At 40.6% G+C, this 20,601-nt stretch overlaps 3 protein-coding genes across 8 annotated transcripts; 2 read left to right on the forward strand and 1 right to left on the reverse strand.

The window, feature by feature from the left end:
* Positions 1–984: 984 nt before the first annotated feature.
* Positions 985–10,781, forward strand: hps1 (HPS1 biogenesis of lysosomal organelles complex 3 subunit 1). Of its 2 annotated transcripts, XM_065959469.1 has the most exons (18): positions 989–1,301; positions 3,115–3,318; positions 3,414–3,548; positions 4,003–4,145; positions 4,240–4,348; positions 5,543–5,703; positions 5,853–5,955; positions 6,058–6,136; positions 6,227–6,282; positions 6,394–6,561; positions 7,121–7,300; positions 7,869–7,945; positions 8,040–8,177; positions 8,302–8,366; positions 8,526–8,671; positions 9,698–9,811; positions 9,902–9,984; positions 10,067–10,781. In XM_065959469.1, exons 2-18 carry the CDS (start codon positions 3,202–3,204, stop codon positions 10,227–10,229), a joined length of 2,037 nt encoding a protein of 678 aa, XP_065815541.1. In that variant the 5' UTR covers positions 989–1,301; positions 3,115–3,201; the 3' UTR covers positions 10,230–10,781. The 2 variants fall into 2 exon arrangements, with proteins under 2 accessions (XP_065815540.1, XP_065815541.1); XM_065959468.1 differs by having other exon boundaries at positions 985–1,301; positions 9,698–9,984.
* On the reverse strand, positions 10,782–14,937 carry st3gal7 (ST3 beta-galactoside alpha-2,3-sialyltransferase 7). 3 transcript variants are annotated; one of them, XM_020650988.3, is made up of 8 exons: positions 14,783–14,936; positions 14,399–14,565; positions 14,178–14,304; positions 13,751–14,088; positions 12,254–12,440; positions 11,979–12,119; positions 11,293–11,442; positions 10,782–11,211 (listed from the first exon to the last, which is right to left on the reverse strand). In XM_020650988.3, exons 1-8 carry the CDS (start codon positions 14,837–14,839, stop codon positions 11,125–11,127), a joined length of 1,254 nt encoding a protein of 417 aa, XP_020506644.2. In that variant the 5' UTR covers positions 14,840–14,936; the 3' UTR covers positions 10,782–11,124. The 3 variants fall into 3 exon arrangements, with proteins under 3 accessions (XP_020506644.2, XP_020506645.2, XP_020506647.2); XM_020650989.3 differs by lacking the exon at positions 11,979–12,119 and having other exon boundaries at positions 14,783–14,937; XM_020650991.3 differs by lacking the exon at positions 14,399–14,565 and having other exon boundaries at positions 14,783–14,934.
* A 1,038-nt stretch (positions 14,938–15,975) lies between these two features.
* ankrd2 (ankyrin repeat domain 2 (stretch responsive muscle)) lies at positions 15,976–20,483 on the forward strand. 3 transcript variants are annotated; one of them, XM_065959728.1, is made up of 9 exons: positions 16,022–16,112; positions 16,254–16,324; positions 17,320–17,466; positions 17,613–17,720; positions 17,795–17,893; positions 18,034–18,132; positions 18,209–18,331; positions 18,418–18,516; positions 19,104–20,483. In XM_065959728.1, exons 2-9 carry the CDS (start codon positions 16,289–16,291, stop codon positions 19,221–19,223), a joined length of 831 nt encoding a protein of 276 aa, XP_065815800.1. In that variant the 5' UTR covers positions 16,022–16,112; positions 16,254–16,288; the 3' UTR covers positions 19,224–20,483. The 3 variants fall into 3 exon arrangements, with proteins under 3 accessions (XP_065815799.1, XP_020506641.2, XP_065815800.1); XM_065959727.1 differs by having other exon boundaries at positions 15,976–16,324; XM_020650985.3 differs by having other exon boundaries at positions 15,980–16,324; positions 18,233–18,331.
* Positions 20,484–20,601: the final 118 nt, after the last annotated feature.

Consider the following 20,601-nt stretch of genomic DNA (forward strand, 5'->3'; position numbering starts at 1 on the left):
CGCCTAGACGAGCGCAGAGAGACTCAGGAAGAGTTTCAGTCTCTGCCCTCCTCGAGTCAAAACACAAGACCTGATCAATGTAACACTGGAACTGTGACTGTAACACCACATGAAGCCCACACACACACACACACACACACACACACACACACACACTGCACGTTGCACTTTGACATCTTAAAACTTTTAAAACCTTGAAACTTTGACACATAATTCAAACTTTTATATCTTTTCTACATTTTTGTATATTTATCTATATTTTTTTTTATTTTTAATAGTTCTATTTCTATATTTTACTGTATAAATGTATCTCTCTGTGATGTTTGAGTGTTTTTATTGCATGGGCGTGTGGAGAAGTCCATCACATTTCACTTTTTATCTGTATGAACATCTTAAATGTAATATGATTTTTGTCAAACCCAAAAATCTTTGAACTGTGGCTTTATCCAAACAAACAAAACCTATACAACTCTTTGAGGAGGTGTAAAATGTTGTTATTTCTATCATTTTGCTATAACTATTATTGTTGTCATTGTTGATTATTAACATCATTTTTTATTATTGATTTAACATTTTTCAAGCAGCACAGGGTAGGCTACATCTCCATAAAGGAAACGGTCACAAATACACACTCGAAACTATATCCATCTCACATGCCTCAATCTTTATATCATTATAGGCGTATTCATTTCAATGTATCTACAGTATGTGAACAGTTTTGATTTGTAATGGTGTAGTTTTGATTTGTAATGGTGTTTTAGGATTTTGCTGTGCTCTTTTTCTTCAAATTTAATCCAAAGATTACTTTTTGGGGTCTTTTTTTTTTTTTTTTTTTTTTTAAATACAGATTTGCACTACATGACAAACTAATCTGCATTCCTAAAATGCCAACTATTGTCTGCCCCGCAGCCTCGCGGTCATGCGCCCTACTTCAGACACGAGCACATGACTTCCTCCTGCCCGACTGATCACCACCAGACTCCTGCAGGCCAGGGGCAAAAAAAAAAAAACACCATTGACAAGAACTGCACTCCACTACGAACACGCACCCAGGAGCAGTCTCACACAGACCTCCTCGATAGCAGCTGAATGGATCTATCTGTTCTGAGATCAGCGTAGACTTCCGGCTTGGGGTCACGTCACTCCGCGGGGTTGTGCTTCGGCTGCGGACAGTGCGGAAGGAAACAGAAGGAAGCGGAGTGCAACCGTAAACAAAACATTGTAGAAAGGTGAAGATTTGGACTTCAGAAAGTCTGGAAAGAGATGCCGCGTTTGTCAACATCCTGGGCAGGAGACACGGAGTGAGTTTCGTCTCGTTAAATGTTATTTTGTTTGTGTTTGTTTTGTGCAAAGAGGAAGTTAAAAGTTGTTGGTTAAAAAAAAAAAGAGTTGAGGCTTCAGGGAAAACGCGGGGTGCATTTACGGATCGGAACAAGTTCTGGAGATTTCTAAATATTCAGCTGCTGAGCACAAACATGTGAAAGCAAAATCTGTTATTGAGGGTTAGTGGGCTGTGTGCACTACTTTAATGATGATGGAGAAGAAGAGATACACCTTCACTTTTTGAATATTTACTCTCCACACTCACATTTAAGGAGTAATTGATTTCTGTTGCGAATTTCAGCAACAAGTGGAAATTACAAGTTCTTCACACAAGACATCAAACGCATCATGACACAGGGGAAAAAAGAGACATCACAAGAAGACATTTATAAATCATTTAAACAAACTATTTACAATCACAGAGAAGATTAGATGTGAAATATGGAATACATTTGCTTTGCGTATTTAGGATAACAAAGTACTTTTGACAAGAACTTGTTCAATTTAACATAACCTACCTGTAAGTGTGTGTCAATAATAGTGAACAAAGTAAAGAAGTAAAAAGAAGATGGCTTATTAAAAAAAAAAAAAAAGATTTCTCCTTTGTTTTCATCCATTTATAAGCTTTTCATAGATTTATTATATGGATATGATTAAGTTAAATTAAAGTTTGTTGTCTTCTGAATTTGTACATGTTGAATTTTGTAATGGATGAAGATTGTTGGATGAACTTCTGTGTTATTTCTGGACATGTCTGGTGTTGTAAAAAGGGTCTATTTCTACAATCACTGGATATGATATATGATGTCATTGATACCCTACAAAGAAGTGGAGGGTACTTACACTTAAATCCTCTGTTTATACTTGCCAAGAGGATTGGTGATCCGACACAACGACGTGGCTCTTTTCATTTGATTTTGAGTAAGCCATTTTTAGAGTAAGCTCATAAAGTGGTCACACATTTATCAACAAGTTAGGGCTGATCCCGCTAAATCTCCACAGACCAGCATCAAACGGTCACTTCTTCATTACAGATCTTTTCTTCAGCTGCAGCGCGTGGACTCTCATTATCTATCTACTTTGACTGATGGCGTCCTGAAACCCCTGCAGCCCGACTTTTTCTTGTGTTATCTGCGCTCTCACCCAGAGCTTGTCACTGATATAATATCAGCTCGTAGAGACGGTTTGTGTTGGGTCACAAAGGTTACGAGGAGTGTGGGAAAAATGTTCTCTTGCTTTAAGTTTCTTCAGGGAAAAAGGTATTCATACTCGAGCTGGATTTAGTGATGCAGGTTTTAAATTGATGATGATGTGAAGATGCAGCGAGGACTGATAGCTATCAGCTGTTTGGATTTTTAGAGAGAAACTACTGGCTTTGAAATATGCTCAAAAATCCCATTAAACAGTTTTCCCATTGTAAATAATACAGTTTATATCACACCTGATTAGTTTTTTGATGACTAAAAGCAGAAAAGAAAATCTCTCCTGGCTTTTTTTTTTATTTGTTGAAAGAAATCCACCTATCAGAAAAACCTAAATGTCACAAATGAGAGTTATGTAATATCGCTTTAAAGTCGCAGTTATCTCTTTGAATGTGTCGCAACAATCCAACAATTCTACTTCCTTTTCAATTTGCTTATCTTTAATTAATTTAATTCCATTTTTTTTTTAAAAGCCTCTAATCCTTATTTCATCATAACCTGAAAATTAACGTTTATGTTTATTGCATTTCTCCTCCGTTTTATGCCTTTGTCTCAATACTTCTTAACCTTTGCCTTTTTTATTTTACAGCATGATCAACGTCGAGTGGTCGGCGTAAATACGACACCAGAGTGAAGTAGGTGTGTGTGCGCGCGCGTGTGTGTGTCGGTGGTCCAAATGAAGTGCTTGCTGATAGCCAGCGAGAGCGCTGAAGTCCTCTTCCACTGGACTGACCCTGAGTTTCAGCAGAATATCCAGGAGCAGTATGGAGCGTCTCAGGAGGAGGGCCAGGGGGTACGGAGGAACATTTCTAACATGAGAATCTTTCAATTATTTTTTTATTGGCCTCTGTTTCTAACTTGTATTCCTTAATTATTTAAACGATTCAGCTTCCAGCCTTCGAGGACAGCATCAGCACTCAGTTTGCTCCCATCATTATCTCCTGCAGCACCATGGTGGACCGGCTGGGAGACAGCTACACCTCCTTCACCACAGAAAACAACCACATCTATGTCCTCCATCAGGTTGGCCCTCGCCTTTCACAGTGAAAACCTGCACAAAGTCCCCAGATTAGCTCTCTTAGGGGTGTGAAACGATAGATCCCTCAGTCAGAAGCTTTCTTTGAAAATGTTTTCATGCGTAAAGCAGATTTCTGTTAAGTATGAACTTTGCCTTGTCATAAGCACTGTGACCTACATGCAGCCTCTCTTACTGTGAAGCGTCATGTGAGTCATGTGAGTCTTGTTAAGGAATCAAACCAAGCTTTGTCCCCCTGCAGCACATGACACAAGTCTCCGCTTGACAAATACTTGACATTTTCCAGATCCATTCAATGTCAACACACTCTCAGATCTCTGTCAACCAAATATTTATACCCTAGAAAACACTTTTATACAACTTTTTAACTTGATTTTCCGTTCTAGTCATCGTATGCTTTTTGTCTTATGAGCTTATTAGTTCTCTTTGTTTCCCTCCCAGTTCGATGAGTGTCTCTACATCGCGGTGAACGGAGATGGCGAGGAGGGAGAGGACGACCTGAGGAGGAAGATCTATGTGATGAAGAAGATGATTGAGGTCATGTTTGGCATGGTCACCCTCAGCAGCAACCTCATGAGAAGAGAGTACGACATACAGTTATCTGATGTATTATATCAGATTTTTTCTTTAAAGCAGCATCGGCTCGATATCTGTAACTTGTGGTGTTTGTCCCACCAGGCTGCGTCCTCAGGACACAGAGCAGAGAGCGCGGCTGTGGACGCATCTGCAGGGTCTTCTGGAGACGTACAGCCAGCTCAGAGAGAACGACCAGAGCTTCTTAGTGGAGGTGCAAAAATTATGCATGCCTGAGAAGCATTTTTTTTTTTTAAACCCTTTCTTTGTAGATACAGTCATCGTCGTGTTAGAGTTTGGGGCGGGGCATCCCACCAATAATACTAATGCACAGATTTTAAACTCTTACAAGCTTTCATGTCCACATTGATTAATTACTGTCAATTGACAAAGAAATATATCTTAATAAACTGAACGTAATAGGATCTGATTGTTGTCCGATACATTTTAAAAGACTGGACGATGAACGATCCAACCAAACGGCCAAAAGTGTCGTTCCAAGATTTCTTTTTCTACTTGGTTGAAGTTTCTTTTTAAGAATTTGTAAACACTGTTTTTAAAACAAGACTTGTCAGTGAAGCAGGGACCGTCATTGATGGTTGCTACACTAGATTTGTGCTGTACACATTTTAACCACTAGATGGCAGAAGCAGTCAGAAAGCAGACATGCTCTTCTTGATAAAAAAAAAAAAAAAACCTCTTTGATGACCTTCAGTTCAGAGTATTTTTATTCACACTGTATCTGTGTTGAAATGTGTATTTTCAGCTGTCTACTCATGAAAGATGCCTTTTTGTAAATGATCACTTTACTGCTCAGAGGATCAACATGTGGAATGATTTACCCGCAGAGCTCAAACCTAAACTGTTGACTGGACTCAGTCTTGTAGTCATGTATGATGTTGTGCTGCCTCTTTTACTGTTTACTGTTGTTTGTGTATTTGTGAAATTTGACGTATCTTAAAGGCCCTTCTAAAGACACACCTTACAAGTTAGCTCAGACTTTAAATGCTGTAGTGTGTGGCTTCAGATTACATCCCTATAAAAGTAAACAATGCATAAAACAATGAATAGCATTAACTAATGACAGACATCGATCGAGCAGAACCAGACTCATGATGAACAGCCATTGGCCGCAAACAGAAAACTGTCTTTTAATAATTATATAAAAACAAGGATATTCAATTCTTTTCAGCTTCATTTTCCAAACGACTATGTTCAAGTTCTAGGTGTAATTCTTGAATCATCCCCCCAGAAGACATCTCTTTGTCGTTTGAGTTCTGTTTCATTCAAGCCTGTGTGTACATATTTTAGAAAAAAAATGCTGGAAACCATGGTTAATTCATGATCTCCCACACACTCTCACATGCCACCCCCCCCCCCCCCCCCCCCCCCCCCCCCCTTCTTTCAGGCAGTGGAGAGGCTGATCCACCCCACGCTGTGCGAGCAGTGCATCGAGTTCCTGGAGCGTCGTATAGTTCAGCAGCTCAACAGCAGCGTGGAGCGAGCTGGAGAGGAGGTGCTGCACTCCTTCATCCTCGTTCACACCAAACTGCTCGCCTTCTACTCTAGGTACTCGCTCACCCTTCACATTCATTTTGCTGCTTGCACTTGTTCTCATTATATTATATTATTCTTATGACTTCTAAGTCAATGAAGAGGCTTAATTTGTATTCATTGAAGATTGCTGTTTTTTTTTGTTGCTAATTTTCTCCTTCAAGCCGTAATGCGAGCACACTCTCCACCTCAGACCTCTTGGCCCTCATCATCATGGCACAGAATATGTATCCTAGCAACACAGACCTGGATGACCCGGGTCCAGAGGTAGGAAAATGACCCTCACACAGCGCCACCAAAGGATGCTCATTACATTGTTTCTCATGTTTTATTGTTTCTATTGAATGTTTTTTTTTTTTGCCTGTGAAGGATATTGAGAGCACGTCCGGTTCTGGTCCTGAAAGTTTTTACACCCCAGAGCCTTCCCCAACAGACTCCACCAATTCAGGTGGGTTGTGTGGCAGCCTGTGTGGAATACGTTTTTATATTAAACTCGTACACTTTTCAGTATGTGTGCTTCATCTTTGTGTGTCACTAGACAAGCCGGCAAGAGGGAGTACTCCTGTGTTTGAGTTTGTGGACCCAGACATCCAGGTGAGGTTTCATTTCAGAGTCTTTTCCTCCCTCAGATTTAGAAAATGTGATGCAAAATAATATGTATTGTTTTTAATGAGATGTAACAACCTGATAAAATAATGTCTTCAGATGGCAGAGGACAGCCTGCAGACTCTGGAGGTCCCGCCCCCTGACCCTTCAACCCCTCGTAGAGTCTTCTTGGAGGTCTCACTCAAAGAGGGGCTGTATCCCATGATGCCTCACTCCATGTACTGCCTGCCGCTGTGGCCGGGCATCACGCTGGTGCTGCTAACAAAGGTTAGTAGATACCAGCACACATCTATGTAAGCTTTTTACCCTGGTTTTTTTTTATTCAAACACATGGCCACGTAACGATATAACCAACTCACGATTTGATTCTTTTACAATATAGAGCTACAATATGATTTTCCCCCGATACGATTTTCCATTTTTTTTTATTTAGAAATTAGCTCCTCCCAACATGTCCTATCTCTCTTCTGCTGTCCCATCTAATAAAGGCAAAAAGGCCCAAAACATATCTTCAAAATAAAACAAACAAACAAAAGAAACCAAAGCAGATAGTGCCCTCTGCTGGTTGAAAAGTATAACACAACATATATTTTGCCTAATAGATTTAAATGGACATTTATTTGTGTTCATTTTGTATCACTATTTCAGTTGTGGTTCAATCCTGATTTACTTAAAATTTCCTTCCCACCCTCCTCTGGCTTACGATGTGTGTTCTGTGGCCAGTCGGGGGCGCACTTGTGACACATTTATTGGTATCTAAACAGTATACAAACACCCTCTTTGCTTCCCTGTTGAGTCTCTTAAGCGTGTACATTTTCTCCGCTAGAGTCCCACCAGTGCAGTGGCCATGTCAGTGTATAAGTTTTTGGAGGCCTTTGCCAAGCTGGAGAAGCGTCTGAGTGAAGGCCATGAAGGTTCTGCTGCAACCAGAGGACAGCCGACCATTTTCGACATCCGCAGTAAACTGGACAAATTTATTAAAGCCCTCGGGCCCAGTGAGATACAGGTATGTGTGGTTATGAGCTTTACATACAATCCTTTTGTGCACCATTCTGAACATATCAAATCAGCGATTGACTGTAACAAATATGCCAAAAGAAGGATTAAGAACGTTGTTTGAATGGAATTGGCTTGTTCTAAATAAAGGCTTTTTATTTTGCATCTTACCAACACCTAACTTTGCCATAAAGGGTTACAAAAATTACTTAGAATATTGTCTTTTTTCAATTTTTATAAATGAAAACAATGGAAAAGGACAGAATCTTTTGTGACACATGAAAAAGTGTTTGTATTGAAAGAAAAACTGACAGATTCTTGCTGGAAAAAACATTCAGTTGTTCAAACTGGGCCTCTTTCTTCCTTGCTCCTATAAACGATTATTCTGAATCATATTGCTGAGTTATATTTTGTTGAGAGATTGTTTTTTTTTCCCCACCATCTAAACTTGGATAGAAAAAGTTTTCGACCAATGTCCATTTCCCTGCATATTTCGAAAATAATTATGATTAATCAGATTTAAAATCGTCTCGTAGACAATTAAAATCTTTTTTTGATCCTCTATTTCCCCCTCCAAGTCTGCACAGTTACAACATGTGTGGACAGAGTTCAAAAACCGAGCGTTCGCCAGAGGAGGCCCTGGGTTCACCAAAGAGTAAGTGTGCTTCTGCCCCCTGCTGGACAAAATCTATAAAACCCAAGCTGTATGAAAATTCCATGGCGTGACTACACTGGTGGTTTTGTTTTAGACTCATCCCGTGGTGTAAGAATATGAAGACGCAGCTGTGTGGAATCTACAGACAGTGTTTTCTTATTGAACCTGGACCGTCTGACGTTCCTCGGCGTCTCTCCCCCAGTCTGCAGGAACGAGCCCAGACCATGGTGCAGTGAGTATCAGTGTCCAGTGTCCGCTATGTTGTTCATTTCTTTGTCTTATTTCTTTTCCCGTCTTGTTCCCTGTCGCTGTCTCTCTGTTTCTGTCCTTTCCTGTCACCTCTGTCTCCCTCCCAGAGAGAAACTGATGGACTGGAAGGACTTCTTGTTGGTGAAAAGCAAGAGGAATATCACCATGGTGTCATATCCTGTCAGGGAAATAATCCTTTTCCTTGTGGTTGCATGCTGTTTCTGATCTTTGAGGCACTTGATTTCTTGAAGTGCATGCGTATATAAGAGTGCCATTTTAATTTGAACACATTGTTATACTGAGTGTATTGATCTTGACTCAGTTAATCTCACATACCTGGAGGATTTCCCGGGCCTCATTCATTTCATCTGTGTGGACCGATCCACCGGTCAAATGATCGCACCATCGTTGAACGTCACAGAACGCAGCACGTCTGAGCTCGGGAAGGGACCAGTGGCTCAGTTCATCAAAAGCAAGGTGAAGCACGCTGCAAGTTCACGTCTTTAAAACTAATTAGAATTTAATTAAAGTGCTGATTGTTAGATTAAGAACACTTCAGAAACTGTTCATCCCATCAGGTCATTAAGATCTCTTTTTTGTCTCTTGCTGCTTCAGTGCAAAGAACCAGTTACTTCAATTTTTCAATCAATTTAACGATTAAATGATTGCTTAGGTTTCAACATATGCCACAATCCTGTCTACAACTAAAAAATATATCTGATATAAGTTATGAAATATAACAAAATAGTCTTTTTGGTTTGGCTCAAAGAAAAAAATTAGACATACTTAGAGATATGTTTTTTATTTTCTGTGCGAGAGATAAATCATCTGAGGGTAAAGACGTCGCTCAAATCTGTCAAGTAAACATGTTTAATAGAACAAGAAGCTGGCTGTCTCAGCTTAGCACAGTGGTTCCCAAACTTTTTCTGTCAGGCCTCACTGTGGCAAGATGAAAATATTTGCAAGCCCCCTCACCAGACGCATCATCATACTGTACATTGACATACACAAATCCCCTGAATATGACACTTTGCTAACAGATTCTAATATTTTTTAGAATTTATCTCAAACATGTGACACAAAAAGTACACAATCGCTGTTCTGTGCGACAACAAATGGAAAAATAAACAAGCCACTAAGTAATCAATGAAATGTGAGACTGTAAAATTAGACTGATGAATCTTCCACAATGTGTGCAGTCTGGTGTAGATTCATTGTCAGCCTTATGTTTACCTAGAAGTCCTCTCACAAGATGTTCCATGCTTTGATAACAGTGAAAAACCGTGTGCATTGTTTTTGTTAACCATGCCCATCCTCCCCATAACTTGGCCCCACTTTGGGAATTACTGGCTTAACATCAGGACCGGAAATGGGGAGGCAGTTGTCAGGCAAAAAAAAACTGTAAAATGGCCCTTAAATGTCTTTTTTATTTAGATTAAACTACCTATACTTTCTTCATCTTCATACTAACTTTATTTTCTTTTTACTAATCCACACATGAAGGTCTGGAGTCTTGTCAGCACAACACGCCGTTATCTCCAGAAGGGTTACTCCACTGTCACACTGAGAGATGGAGACTTCTACTTCTGCTACTTCCTCTGGTTTGAAAACGACACCGTGAGTAACAAACAAGTCGGTTATTTACGTCCAGTAATTGTACCCAGTAAAGCTGGAAAAAGTGACATTGATGTATATCTGATCAATAAGGGTTACAAGTTAGAGGCAGGGGAAATACCACCCCTACCTGATGACTCCGCCCCCATCGGGATGCTGGCCTGGGACTACTACAGGTGAACCACCGAGCATGTTGAAACAGACGTGATGAATCCAAAAGAAAGTGCTTCTGACTAAAGGAAATCATTTGTCCTGCAGGAAGCTGCTGCGGTACTACAGCAAGCATCACCAGGGGGAGGTGGTGAAGTGCTACGAGCTGCTGACGGTTCACCTGGGGGTCATCCCCAGCGAGATCATCCTGCAGCACTGCAGGCAGCTGGCGAGCAAACTGTGGGAGCCTTCACGCAATCCACTGCTGTAGACACGCCCCCCCCCCCCCCCCCACAGGGGTGCCGGCTCACCGTGGTCAACAGACACATTTGTTGTAGAGCCAAGATGCAGGAACAAGGAAAACATATTCTCATTTATTTTCCTTCAGAAAGTATCCACTGCCGTGTTTTTCATGTTTTCATAGATTGTGTTTAAGCTTTTGTATCTTATCATAAATAAGTTCACCTTGAAGTATTTATTAGAAGTACTTAAATGTATGACTACAGAACCTGTTTGCACTTATAAGATTTATTGTCTGCTATGAAGTTTGTGTACAAGATTGTGCCTTCATTTTTCTAGATTTGTAATATAAATTTGAATCCCCATTTATGAGCCGTTTTCTATTTATTAGTCGTCCTTTATATTGATGTTTTGTTTTTTTCCATTTTAAAATTTTGCAGCTCTGTGACTTTTATAAACGTAGATTCTGCCTTTGCTACTGAAAGTGTCATAAAATATATGAATGAAATGTGGAACAATGTTTTCTAAATGTCTCTCTAAAGATGAATTATATGTGGGGACAATAAATCTCAATAGTCTTGCATACACTTGTTTTTTCATTTATGTAAACACAATAACAGCCATGTTAATTTTTGTCCTTGCACAGTTTTTCGTCCATGAGACATTTTCAGTTCTTCTCACAGCTGAGGATAAAATATTGTCTTTCAGTTTAATTGAGATATGTTTGTGTTTCTACAGTCATGAGTCTGTCTAACCTTTAGAGACATCCCTGGAGACTGTAGGCATGTTTAAGGTCAGTCCATGCTGTGAAGGATTCTTCCAGCTGGGCTCAATTATCTCCACGTACAGTTGATTGTTTGAGGCTCTTAGTGAGAGGGAGGAGTGTATGTAGAGGACAGTTTATTATCAGTCTTGGAGCTGCTGACTCACAGAGCTCCCGTCAGGTCTGTCACAGCTCCTGCAGCCACCAGGTCCCTCAAGAAGAGTTTCTCAGCGCTGATGTCATGAACCACCTGAAGGGTCATGATTAAAAAGAGTCATGAGTAAATCCTCGCAGTCAAAACATTGCTATTTTGTAATAAATCTAAGATTACTTGAGCCTTCATGACATCCATGCGTAGTTCCTCATAGTAGTGAAGCCTGGCCTCTGGGTGCTGCATGTCGTACCCGAACCCTGCCAGGCTCACTTGGTCGCACAGCTGCAGAGCCATCACCACCGCACTGGCACCTAATGTCGGCACCATCTAGCAAAAACAAATTCTTCTGTGTTTTTTTTTAATTTCCATGAGTACAAAGTACAAGTCATTTTTGTTCTGTTGGACAAATCCAAAAATAATAGCAGAACAACCCCTTTAAACGGTGGTTGGTATGCACTTTTTCACATATAGTTTTCAAGCACTGCATTGTTGATTTTGTGTGTTTTTCCTGTTATGTCTCTTTTGTATGGTTATTATTAAAGCCAGTCACAGGTTTCTAGCACACCCAAACAAGCTTTTTTATGTTTTCTTTACCTGTATTGTGTTTTTTGTTAAACAGCTGAATTAATAAGCCTGGAAAACCTCTTGAACTGAAGGGTGTGTTTACTCGTTTGTCACTCCTTTAATCCTAGCCTATGTCAATGCTGACAATGGGTCAGCAAAGCGTTTATTGTGCAGGATAAATACTGCTTCCCAGATGTATCATTGCTCTTTGCTTTTATAATAATGCGTACCACAAAGCACGAGAGGGTGTATCACAAAAAAGGTTTAACAGTAAAATGCTATGTTATGCCAGAACTCACTTCCCCTTGTTTAACAGCATATTTCTGTAGGACTTGTCCTGTCTTGTGCATTATCTCCGGGTGAAGGATCCTGAAGTTCTCTGCTCTCAGGGGAATATCATCCACCACCTCCCTCCAGAACCACAGTTTGGACCAGAAGCTCTGTGTGAACAGGAGGTGCAGAGCATGCGATGCAGTGAGTGTGATGATGTGATCACAGTGTTGCTGCGTGACTTTCTGTGATGACACTCAGGACTTATGTAACTTAACCATTGCTGTGATGCATGCAGTTTTACCAGAGGCTGCTTGGTGATGACAGAGGTGAGCCAGGCCAGGTCCAGGCTCTTAAAGACCACAAGGGCAACCATGGTGGTCTTTTTGTACTCCTCTGCAGAGTGAGGGGCTCCTTCTGGGTAAAGCAGGCGGATGGTAGTGCGAGTACCAGCATCTCTTTCGAAGCCAGGAACTGGAGCGTTATTCAGCCTGGGAAAATAATTGAAAATCTATTTTTGATTTCATTTTGTTGATGTTAAGTATTGTCTCTTCCCTTACACTTATTTCATTTTTGGCTGCTGTGGAAATAATTCATCTGCTCTGGCAACCAGGCAATTCTTGATTTTATTCAATTAGGGTCCTGATATGAAATGTGCGTTTTCAAATGGCTATTTGTTCCAAAAGCGTTTTTAAAATACACCAGTGTATTGCTGTAGCCAGCTGTGGGCACTATAACGCAATACAATGTAATCCTTTGGGGCAATTACAGGCGAGCAAGTTGAGTCTGCTAAAAGTGCTTCTTTTGCTTCTTTTGGCCACTTTCAGGCTCAGATTGTGATTGTTTCTGACAACATCGCAAGACAAAAAGGCCCCGCTTGAAGGGAAACTCTCGCCCTGAAATCTTGCAGTGAGAGAGCTTGTTGAAGGACGAGGATTGGAAAAACATTGCTGCGTTTTTAGGCACGATGTTAGATGATTGTTTTTATTTGAGCAGAAGTATGTAGATGAAGAATGCCTGGAAAGAGGAACAGGATTAAAAAAAAAAAACAAGCCAGTAAAATGTCTGTTCCTCATCACTACAATACAATCCTTTGGGGCATTTATAGGCGAGCAAGGTAAGTCCATTAATAGTGCATGTGTTTGCAGATGAGAGGCTCAAATTGTTAAAAGCTCTGCTGGAAGGAGATGGCTCCCTCTGAAATCTTGCATTAACCTGTCTTGTTCCAGGAAGAGTATAGGGAAAACATGGCTGCATTTTTAGGCATTATGTTAGATGCTTGTCTGTATTCATTTGATCAACAGCATGTAGATGAAGAATGACTGAAAAGAGAGCTGGTGAACAGGCACAGGATGGAGAACATCCAGCCATCAAACTCCACTTCCCAACTATCTCGCTTACAAATGTACTACCCTCTCGAAAACAAACATCCTAATGTGGAGATATCACAACTACTCCTTAAATACTGAGGGGATTGCAGATGTTGTCCGTTACTTAGAATAACAACCGGAGCCTTTGAGCTGCAAAAACAAGCACTTTTAGCTAACATGTTCACCTGTAACTGCCTCAAAGGATTACATTGAAGCAATTTAACCTGAATCCTGGCAGCAGACTGATTTAATGCAACATATCCAAAACCTTTTGAATCTACTTCTTGTCCACACATATGTCATATTAGATATGTCATATTAGAAATAGGGCTCAGGTTGCAAACATACAGGAATTCACATCTTTAAAAATAGTTCACAACACTTGTAAGATATCCTTCCTCTTCTTTTAAGTTTGTCACTGGCACATGTACCTGATAATGACGTCATACTGATCAATATGGGATCCTAGATAGCTCCCATGAAGAACCCCTCCACTCCCCACCACCACACATCGCTTGCAGCCGCCCTCTCTCTTCAGTGATGGAGGCAGGCCAGGCTGAGGCAGAGAGGCGAGGGCCAAGGCCAGATTCTCTTCGCTGCCCTGCAGCCCTAACGGAGGGGACAGATCCCAGGACACAGGCCTGTCCTGCCGCATGAACACAGGGATGTCCAGGAGGCCTGCAGAAAAGGAGAGGGGCTTCAGGTGGTTCAGACACCACAGAGGCTTACAGGGTTCTGAGAGCAGGGATGCTGAGCGGTTTAGTAGGACCTGTAGAGAGGAGAAAACAAAAAAGAAGCTCGTTAAGACCTATTTATTGATTAACACATTTTCACAATCTAGTTTTCAGGTAACTGTACCTGATCTCTGGGTCGCTCGTAGTCGTCGCTGATATTTGCTGTCTTATTCAACGTGAGGTATGCAGGAATCAGAATAGCTGAGTAGCCTCCGATCAGCAGCACAAGACTTAGAACAAGGTTCTCACGCCTGAACAGCAGAGAAAAAAAGAAGAAAAAAAAAGTTTTTCAAGCATTGAGTAAGAGATCAAAATATCTAAAAACATAGAGTCTGTGAGATGTACCCGCTCAGGAAGAACTCCTTGGAGTCAGTCTCTATGACCCCTCGCTGTCTGTGATAGACAGGCGTAGGTGTTGCAGCCTCCTCAGCATCAGGCAGCAGAGGAGAGCCATCGTCTGGGTCCTCAGCACTCAAGTGATTCATCGTCACCATGGTGCCAGTACTTATACCCTGAGCACACATTTCTTACTGAGCTCACAGACTTATATCTCCTTCATTTGTGTGACAATCAAACCTCTTTGCAATGAAACATGGAGGTCTGACAGCGGTAACATGAAATCACTGATAGAGCTAAAAGTACCATGTATCATTTCCCACTAAACTGTCAACAAAAACTGTTTCAAAAAGCATCCCAACAAATTTGATTAATACAAACTATGATACTCACATCCAGCTTGATTGAGACATAAGCTGATGGTTCGCTGTTTTTTAGCCTGTGTTTCATGTCTCAGGGTTTATCAAGACATGTGTCCTGTATCGCTAAAATGGCTGCTGCCACCGCTGCTGCTGCTGCTTCTCTCTCCCCTGAACTCTGCCCCTTTTTTTTTAACAGCTCTGGTTAACCATTAACACATCCCTCTGTCACACTCTGGCAGGTGTGTCTGCAAATAAATGTGTGTTACCAAGCGTCAGACCAGTAAAAAACTTTGCATGCAGACAGTTAGAAGAGGGCGGTGTCCAGTGAGAGAAATGAGCACAGAAAAAAAACTCAGAAAGAAATGCACTAGACTAGAATACATTTTGCAGATTTGGGGAGTTTTGGAGAGACTACTTCAGATAGTTCAGAATCTTTGAAGGGGGGCTGTATGAGGGAAAGTAAGTGTATGAGATGGCGGTCAGCTTGGCCCCTTTATTAACACACATTTTAAACACACTCAAAAAACACAACATATACCAGACGCAATCAAGCTTCATCAAAGGAGAGCTCAAGGTTATTAACTGTGAACATGGGAGAGGTTCTTAATAATAGGTTAAGTATGGGGGTAGCAGGGTGACTTTCAAGTGTCCTTGCTGATTAAGATGTTTTATGACAACTGGGACATGTGGAAAAGATGGCCATGAGCTTTAGTTAACCAAACTAGATCGCTCCCTCGTGTGGCTTTGCTGTAGTTTAAAGTTTTCCAGTGTGAACAGTATGGTAGCTGCATCCAATGTGGCTTCTCTAACATAATATATTTGTATATGTACTCAGCTTAATACTGTATGTGTGTGTGTAGTCTGATATACCTATAAAATATCTAAAATAACCAACGCAGAGGCTGGTCAGACTGTTGGTGAGCTCCAGATCCATTATAAATAACATAATCCTTTAAATCAGTGTGTGAGTGTGTGTGAGAGAGGGTTGTCCTCTTGTAAAAAAAAAAAAAGTAGTTTACACTCTGCCAGCCATACAAGTGAATGAAACCAGGAGCTGGTGGAATGAATTTAACCCTCAGCTTAGGACCAGGCCACGACATGGAAAAGGCATGAAGGGTCCACTGTACTTGTATATGAATGTGTGTGTGTGTGTGTGTGTGTGTGTGTGTGTGTGTGTGTGTGACAGAGAGGAAAAAGAGGTAGAGGGAAAGAGAGAGTGTACTGCTTGTAAGTTCACACAAACACACATGCATACACGCAACAAAGTGCACACACACCTGTTTGTTGGAACAACACAATGTCCCACTATGAGCCCGGGCATTCCAGATCAGGAAGCCTCTGCAGGCCGGCAGCTCTTCTGTGTAAAGTAACACGCTGTTAGACACGTTTTCTACCACCACTGTGCCTCTTGTTTTATTTGACTTTTAGTTTAATTTAAAAAAAACTGCCTATTTTCCTCACTGGATTTTTTATTTTTTATTTTGTATGTTGAATGCGAGCAGAGGTGGAAGAGGCTGAGCAGTGGGCGGCCGACCTGATGGATGATCAAACAGGTACAAGCAAGAAAGTTCAGGTAGGTGAGAGAAATGTTTCCATTCAATTGCTATCATATACTTTTAGAATAAGTATGTCTCTAAGAATAACCATTTAACACCACAGAAGATTTCATATTTAATTCACCTGTTGACCTCTAGATCATCGAGAACAAACGTTCAACCTGAATATGTCTGTTAGTAGTTATATATCTCAGTATTAAAGTTAAGCCTTCAACATGAAGCGCAGATGTCTGTCAGCCTTCTTTAACATGCATTTGCAAATACACTGATAGACACATGCAGATCATGGCTCATTCTGTCGATATGAAAGAGCCTGTTGAGTATAATTTGTTATGTAGTGTGTTGGACTGCAATGAAATACATTCACTCTTAAGTCTAACGTGTTTCAGTTAATCCTGTTTACTATTATTGTGCTTCAATAATATGTGCATATGTGCATATTCTTAGCCATTGCGAATAAACATAAACATGTAATTTCTTATTATTTGAAGGTTGAACTTGGAATAACAGTACAAGTTATCAAATCCAAATTGTGTTTTCCAAAGAAGTCGAGTGATGGTTTATCCCTCAAAAACGTATTTTTTTAAAATATTTATTTAATGTCTTTTAAGTCCATTTATTTTAAAGTTGATTTGTATAGCACATTAAACACAACCAGAGTAGACCTAAGTGCTGTACAAGCCTAAAACACGATATCAAAAGAAATATGAGTAAAAAGAATAATTAAGTAACACAATAATTACACAATTACATTTTACCTTGAGCTCTATAACAATGATAAATCAGTATAACAGAAAGAACATGAAAGGAATTATATTGGGAACGTTAATTTTGTCATTGGCAAGCCTGGCTTGGTTATTTTCAAGCCTATGCCGTGAATTTATTTGACATTAACACTACCGTGCCGAGCTCTCATCACCCCTTAGCCTACTTGGCAGATCTGCTCTACAAGCCGATGTTACCTCACTCATCTTTGATAGACTGAGTTATTACAGGTTGTGTCACTTTATAGGCAGCAGAGACGATGAGGATGATCCCCTCAGACATATGCTGTGAGATTTTGGATCTGAATGAAGGAGAGAATCTCACAGGCCTGTGCAAAAGGAAGAAAATGATCAAGACAACATTCTCACCAAGGGTGTCTGAGGAAATCCCTGCGGTGAGCTCCAGTTTTTGAGAAAGCTTTTCTCATTGTGCACAGATATAAACAAATCTATCTCCTTCTTTCTCTGGTGTCTTTCTGAGTTTAATTGGGTTTTTTTTGTATGTGTTTGTGTGTGCATGTTTGTGTTTCGGTATGCACAGGTAGAACCTGAGGACGCTGCAGAATTCATGAATGCAGCGAGTCAGGGCAAACTGAGTTTAATCGAGAAGTATCTGGCTGATGGTGGGAATCCAAATGCCCATGATGAGGTATTTTCTGCCTCCATTTTGCAGCAAAACACACAGATTACCAACACAAATGACAATGTATTTGAATTTCCCAGCTGAATAGGACAGCACTACAGCGTGCCTCCCTGCAGGGACACACTGCAGTCGTCCAAATGCTTTTAGAGAAAGGAGCCGATATCAACTTTAAAGATCAGGTGAGATGTGCAGGCACATTACTTGTTTGTAAAGATGTTGATGAGATTTGCTGAGATTATCTTCACACATTAAAGCTCAAGCCTCTTGTGGCCTGAAGTCAGCACTATTAATAGGACAGGGCCGGGCTGCTGTGTTTCAGCTGGGCTCCAGGGCCTTACACTGGGCCTGCAGGGGGGGCAGCCTGGGAGTTGTCAAAGCCCTGAAAAGCCACGGGGCTGACCTGAATGTTAGAGATAAGGTGAATATATTATTATGATCATATTATTTGTGCCTAAATGTCATACAGTTGCTTCTATGTGATTACCTGGTCACAGTGTGTGCTCATATCCTCTTTGCAGCTGTACAGCACTCCTCTGCATGTGGCAACAAGAACAGGGCACACCGCCGTTGTGGAGTACCTGCTGTCTTGTGGGGCAAAAATCAACTCCAGGGACAGGGTGGGCAGCATCTCAACAATTTCTTCTACACTTTGGTGACAACTTTTCCACACTCTATTTCTGTTATAAGTATTTGTCACTTTCAGGAAGGAGACACAGCCCTGCACGACGCCGTGCGTCTCAACAGATACAAGATAGTGAAGCTGCTCATAGTTGCTGGAGCTGACACAAAAATAAAAAATCATGTGAGTCTTTTCACCTGATACGCATGCCTGGTTTAGCATGAAGATCATTTTGTATTACATTTGAGGTAGTATGTTGATATCATCTCTTTAAGAGATCTCTTCTTCCTGTTAGCTTTTGAAGATCAATACCACTCTCATAACTTCATCAAACAGTGTAGCTGTTTCTATGGAAACAGCTCAAGCTCAGTCGTTAATATGTGAAACATTATTGTAATCCAGAAAAAAACCCAAGTATGGAGTAATTTTCTTCATACTCCATAGCATATTCATGGAGTCTCTGCTCCAGCATATATCCCTCAGTAAAGTGCAGATTTGATGTTTAAAAAAAATGTTTTAGAGATCAGACAGAGAAGATAAATTGTGTTTTATCAGAGAAGCGGTGGCATTATTGCACAAAATACCACAGGAAGGGACAGAATTGTAAACTAATGGAAAATTAGTTGAATTTGAATGTTATGAAAAGGAGCATGTATTGAAAAATAGTAATGTATTTACAAAGATGTATTCAATTTCTTTGAGAAATGTATTCATATTATTATCATTACTACTCATATGATAACAAACTGACAGTTTGAACTGTGTTGCAGGAGGGACTGACTGCGGTACAGCAAGTGAAACAATGGCAGTTTGACATCATGGAGACGCTGCAGAGACTGGACAAGCTGAGGGAGGCGGATCTCCCTGAAAACCCTGCAAGAGCGGAGTAGCTTCAAAAGCTACTTATACAGTATACTCTCTATAAAAGGTCAATTTGTATGACTGTTGGTCTCAGGTTCAAAGTCCATTCTGTAATTCCAAACAGGTTTGTGTACTTCATATATGAGTATATATGCATTATACTATATGTGCACATGAACAAAATATTATTACATTACAAACAACTTGGTCAAAACTGTTGATATTTGATTCTGCTAACACTGTCTCATATCCAAGAGCAAAACACCGAACAAGCTCTCTCTCAACATCTGTCCTTACAAGGCACGGCTGTTAAACCCCTCAGGTTAGATTGGACTCTGACATTAAAAGTTTTTAGCTTGACTGCTAGCGTGATCTGCTAATGTTAAAAGGTGAGAAAAATGTAACAAAACTGAAATTTTTAAGACCTTTTTTTGTGTTGACTTCGCTTGCGAAGAGCTTCATGTTCCTTGGAGCGCTCATAGGTGTTTCACATCTGATTTGTGATGCCTTTGGAAGTTGAATAACATCAACAGCTAGAGCTGTACAGAAGCTGTGTTGAATACACATCGAGGCGACAGACAAGGCCAGAGCGCACAGTAGCAGTGTGTTTGAGACGTCAGCTGACGATAGCAGAGATGGCTGGCATGTCCCCTGCTAAAGTCAGGGATTCAAGGGGAGCTCAGTGGACATATTTTCCTTCTATCATCAGTGGCTCAAATGTTCTCGAGGGATGGTGGACATTCACACCGGGGACACCAACAGCATGCTTTCTTATTTACTGTTAGTTAATTCACATGCAGTCTTTTTGTGAGCACAAATTATTGTTCTTCTGTTTGACTTTTCAATTATATGAATTATAAATGCAGTTTTCTGCTTAAAAAAAACAGTGTGTTCATTGTAGACAGAACATCAGATACACTATCAGCAGCACACAATATTTCCTGTTGCAAGCAAAGCGGTGTAACCGTCAGGGACTCTAGTGGAAGCACACAATACGTACAATACAAGGTTATACATACTGTGTGAAAGCATTGCCATTTTTTTCTTCTCCTGTCTGACCCTCACAGAGATATCGTTTCTCAAATGGATCATGCAACATTAAGAAAAGCATTGAAGCTCCTCAATTGGTATGACTCATACATGTTTTACTGCGTTAGTTCTGTCATTTTCAATTCCATGTGAACTACACGCAGTTTGCTGTGGTGCCATGCCGTGCTGTATAGTGAGAAGGGGGATGGGAAAAACTGGAGGCTTCTGCTTCATGCTGTGCAGCAGCCAAAAAAAAAAAAACAGAGGCACATTTTCATCCTTGAAAACTTCCTCCTATGGCTGCACATGGCTCATGTTTCACTCCTTGTGCTCAAGCATCAGAAAAAGCTGCATAATCATCAAAAAGAAATCCTTAAA

Source organism: Labrus bergylta, chromosome 10 (genome assembly GCF_963930695.1).
Source record: "Labrus bergylta chromosome 10, fLabBer1.1, whole genome shotgun sequence".
Lineage (NCBI taxonomy): Eukaryota > Metazoa > Chordata > Actinopteri > Labriformes > Labridae > Labrus > Labrus bergylta.

What these genes read in the sequence shown, in the direction of transcription:
- hps1 (XM_065959468.1), top strand. Translation starts at nt 3,202, where the DNA reads ATGAAGTGCTTGCTGATAGCCAGCGAGAGCGCTGAAGTCCTCTTCCAC. An exon ending in AACAGACTCCACCAATTCAG is followed by an intron (nt 6,137 to 6,226) that starts GTGGGTTGTGTG and finishes GTGTGTCACTAG; the next exon opens with ACAAGCCGGCAAGAGGGAGT. An exon ending in CTGGCCTGGGACTACTACAG is followed by an intron (nt 9,985 to 10,066) that starts GTGAACCACCGA and finishes TTTGTCCTGCAG; the next exon opens with GAAGCTGCTGCGGTACTACA.
- st3gal7 (XM_020650988.3), bottom strand. Translation starts at nt 14,839, where the DNA reads ATGAAACACAGGCTAAAAAACAGCGAACCATCAGCTTATGTCTCAATC. An exon ending in CAGTATGACGTCATTATCAG is followed by an intron (nt 12,441 to 13,750) that starts GTACATGTGCCA and finishes TTATTTTCCCAG; the next exon opens with GCTGAATAACGCTCCAGTTC. An exon ending in TCATCACCAAGCAGCCTCTG is followed by an intron (nt 12,120 to 12,253) that starts GTAAAACTGCAT and finishes CTGTTCACACAG; the next exon opens with AGCTTCTGGTCCAAACTGTG.
- ankrd2 (XM_065959727.1), top strand. Translation starts at nt 16,244, where the DNA reads ATGCGAGCAGAGGTGGAAGAGGCTGAGCAGTGGGCGGCCGACCTGATG. An exon ending in ATATCAACTTTAAAGATCAG is followed by an intron (nt 17,894 to 18,033) that starts GTGAGATGTGCA and finishes GCTGTGTTTCAG; the next exon opens with CTGGGCTCCAGGGCCTTACA. An exon ending in AAATCAACTCCAGGGACAGG is followed by an intron (nt 18,332 to 18,417) that starts GTGGGCAGCATC and finishes TGTCACTTTCAG; the next exon opens with GAAGGAGACACAGCCCTGCA.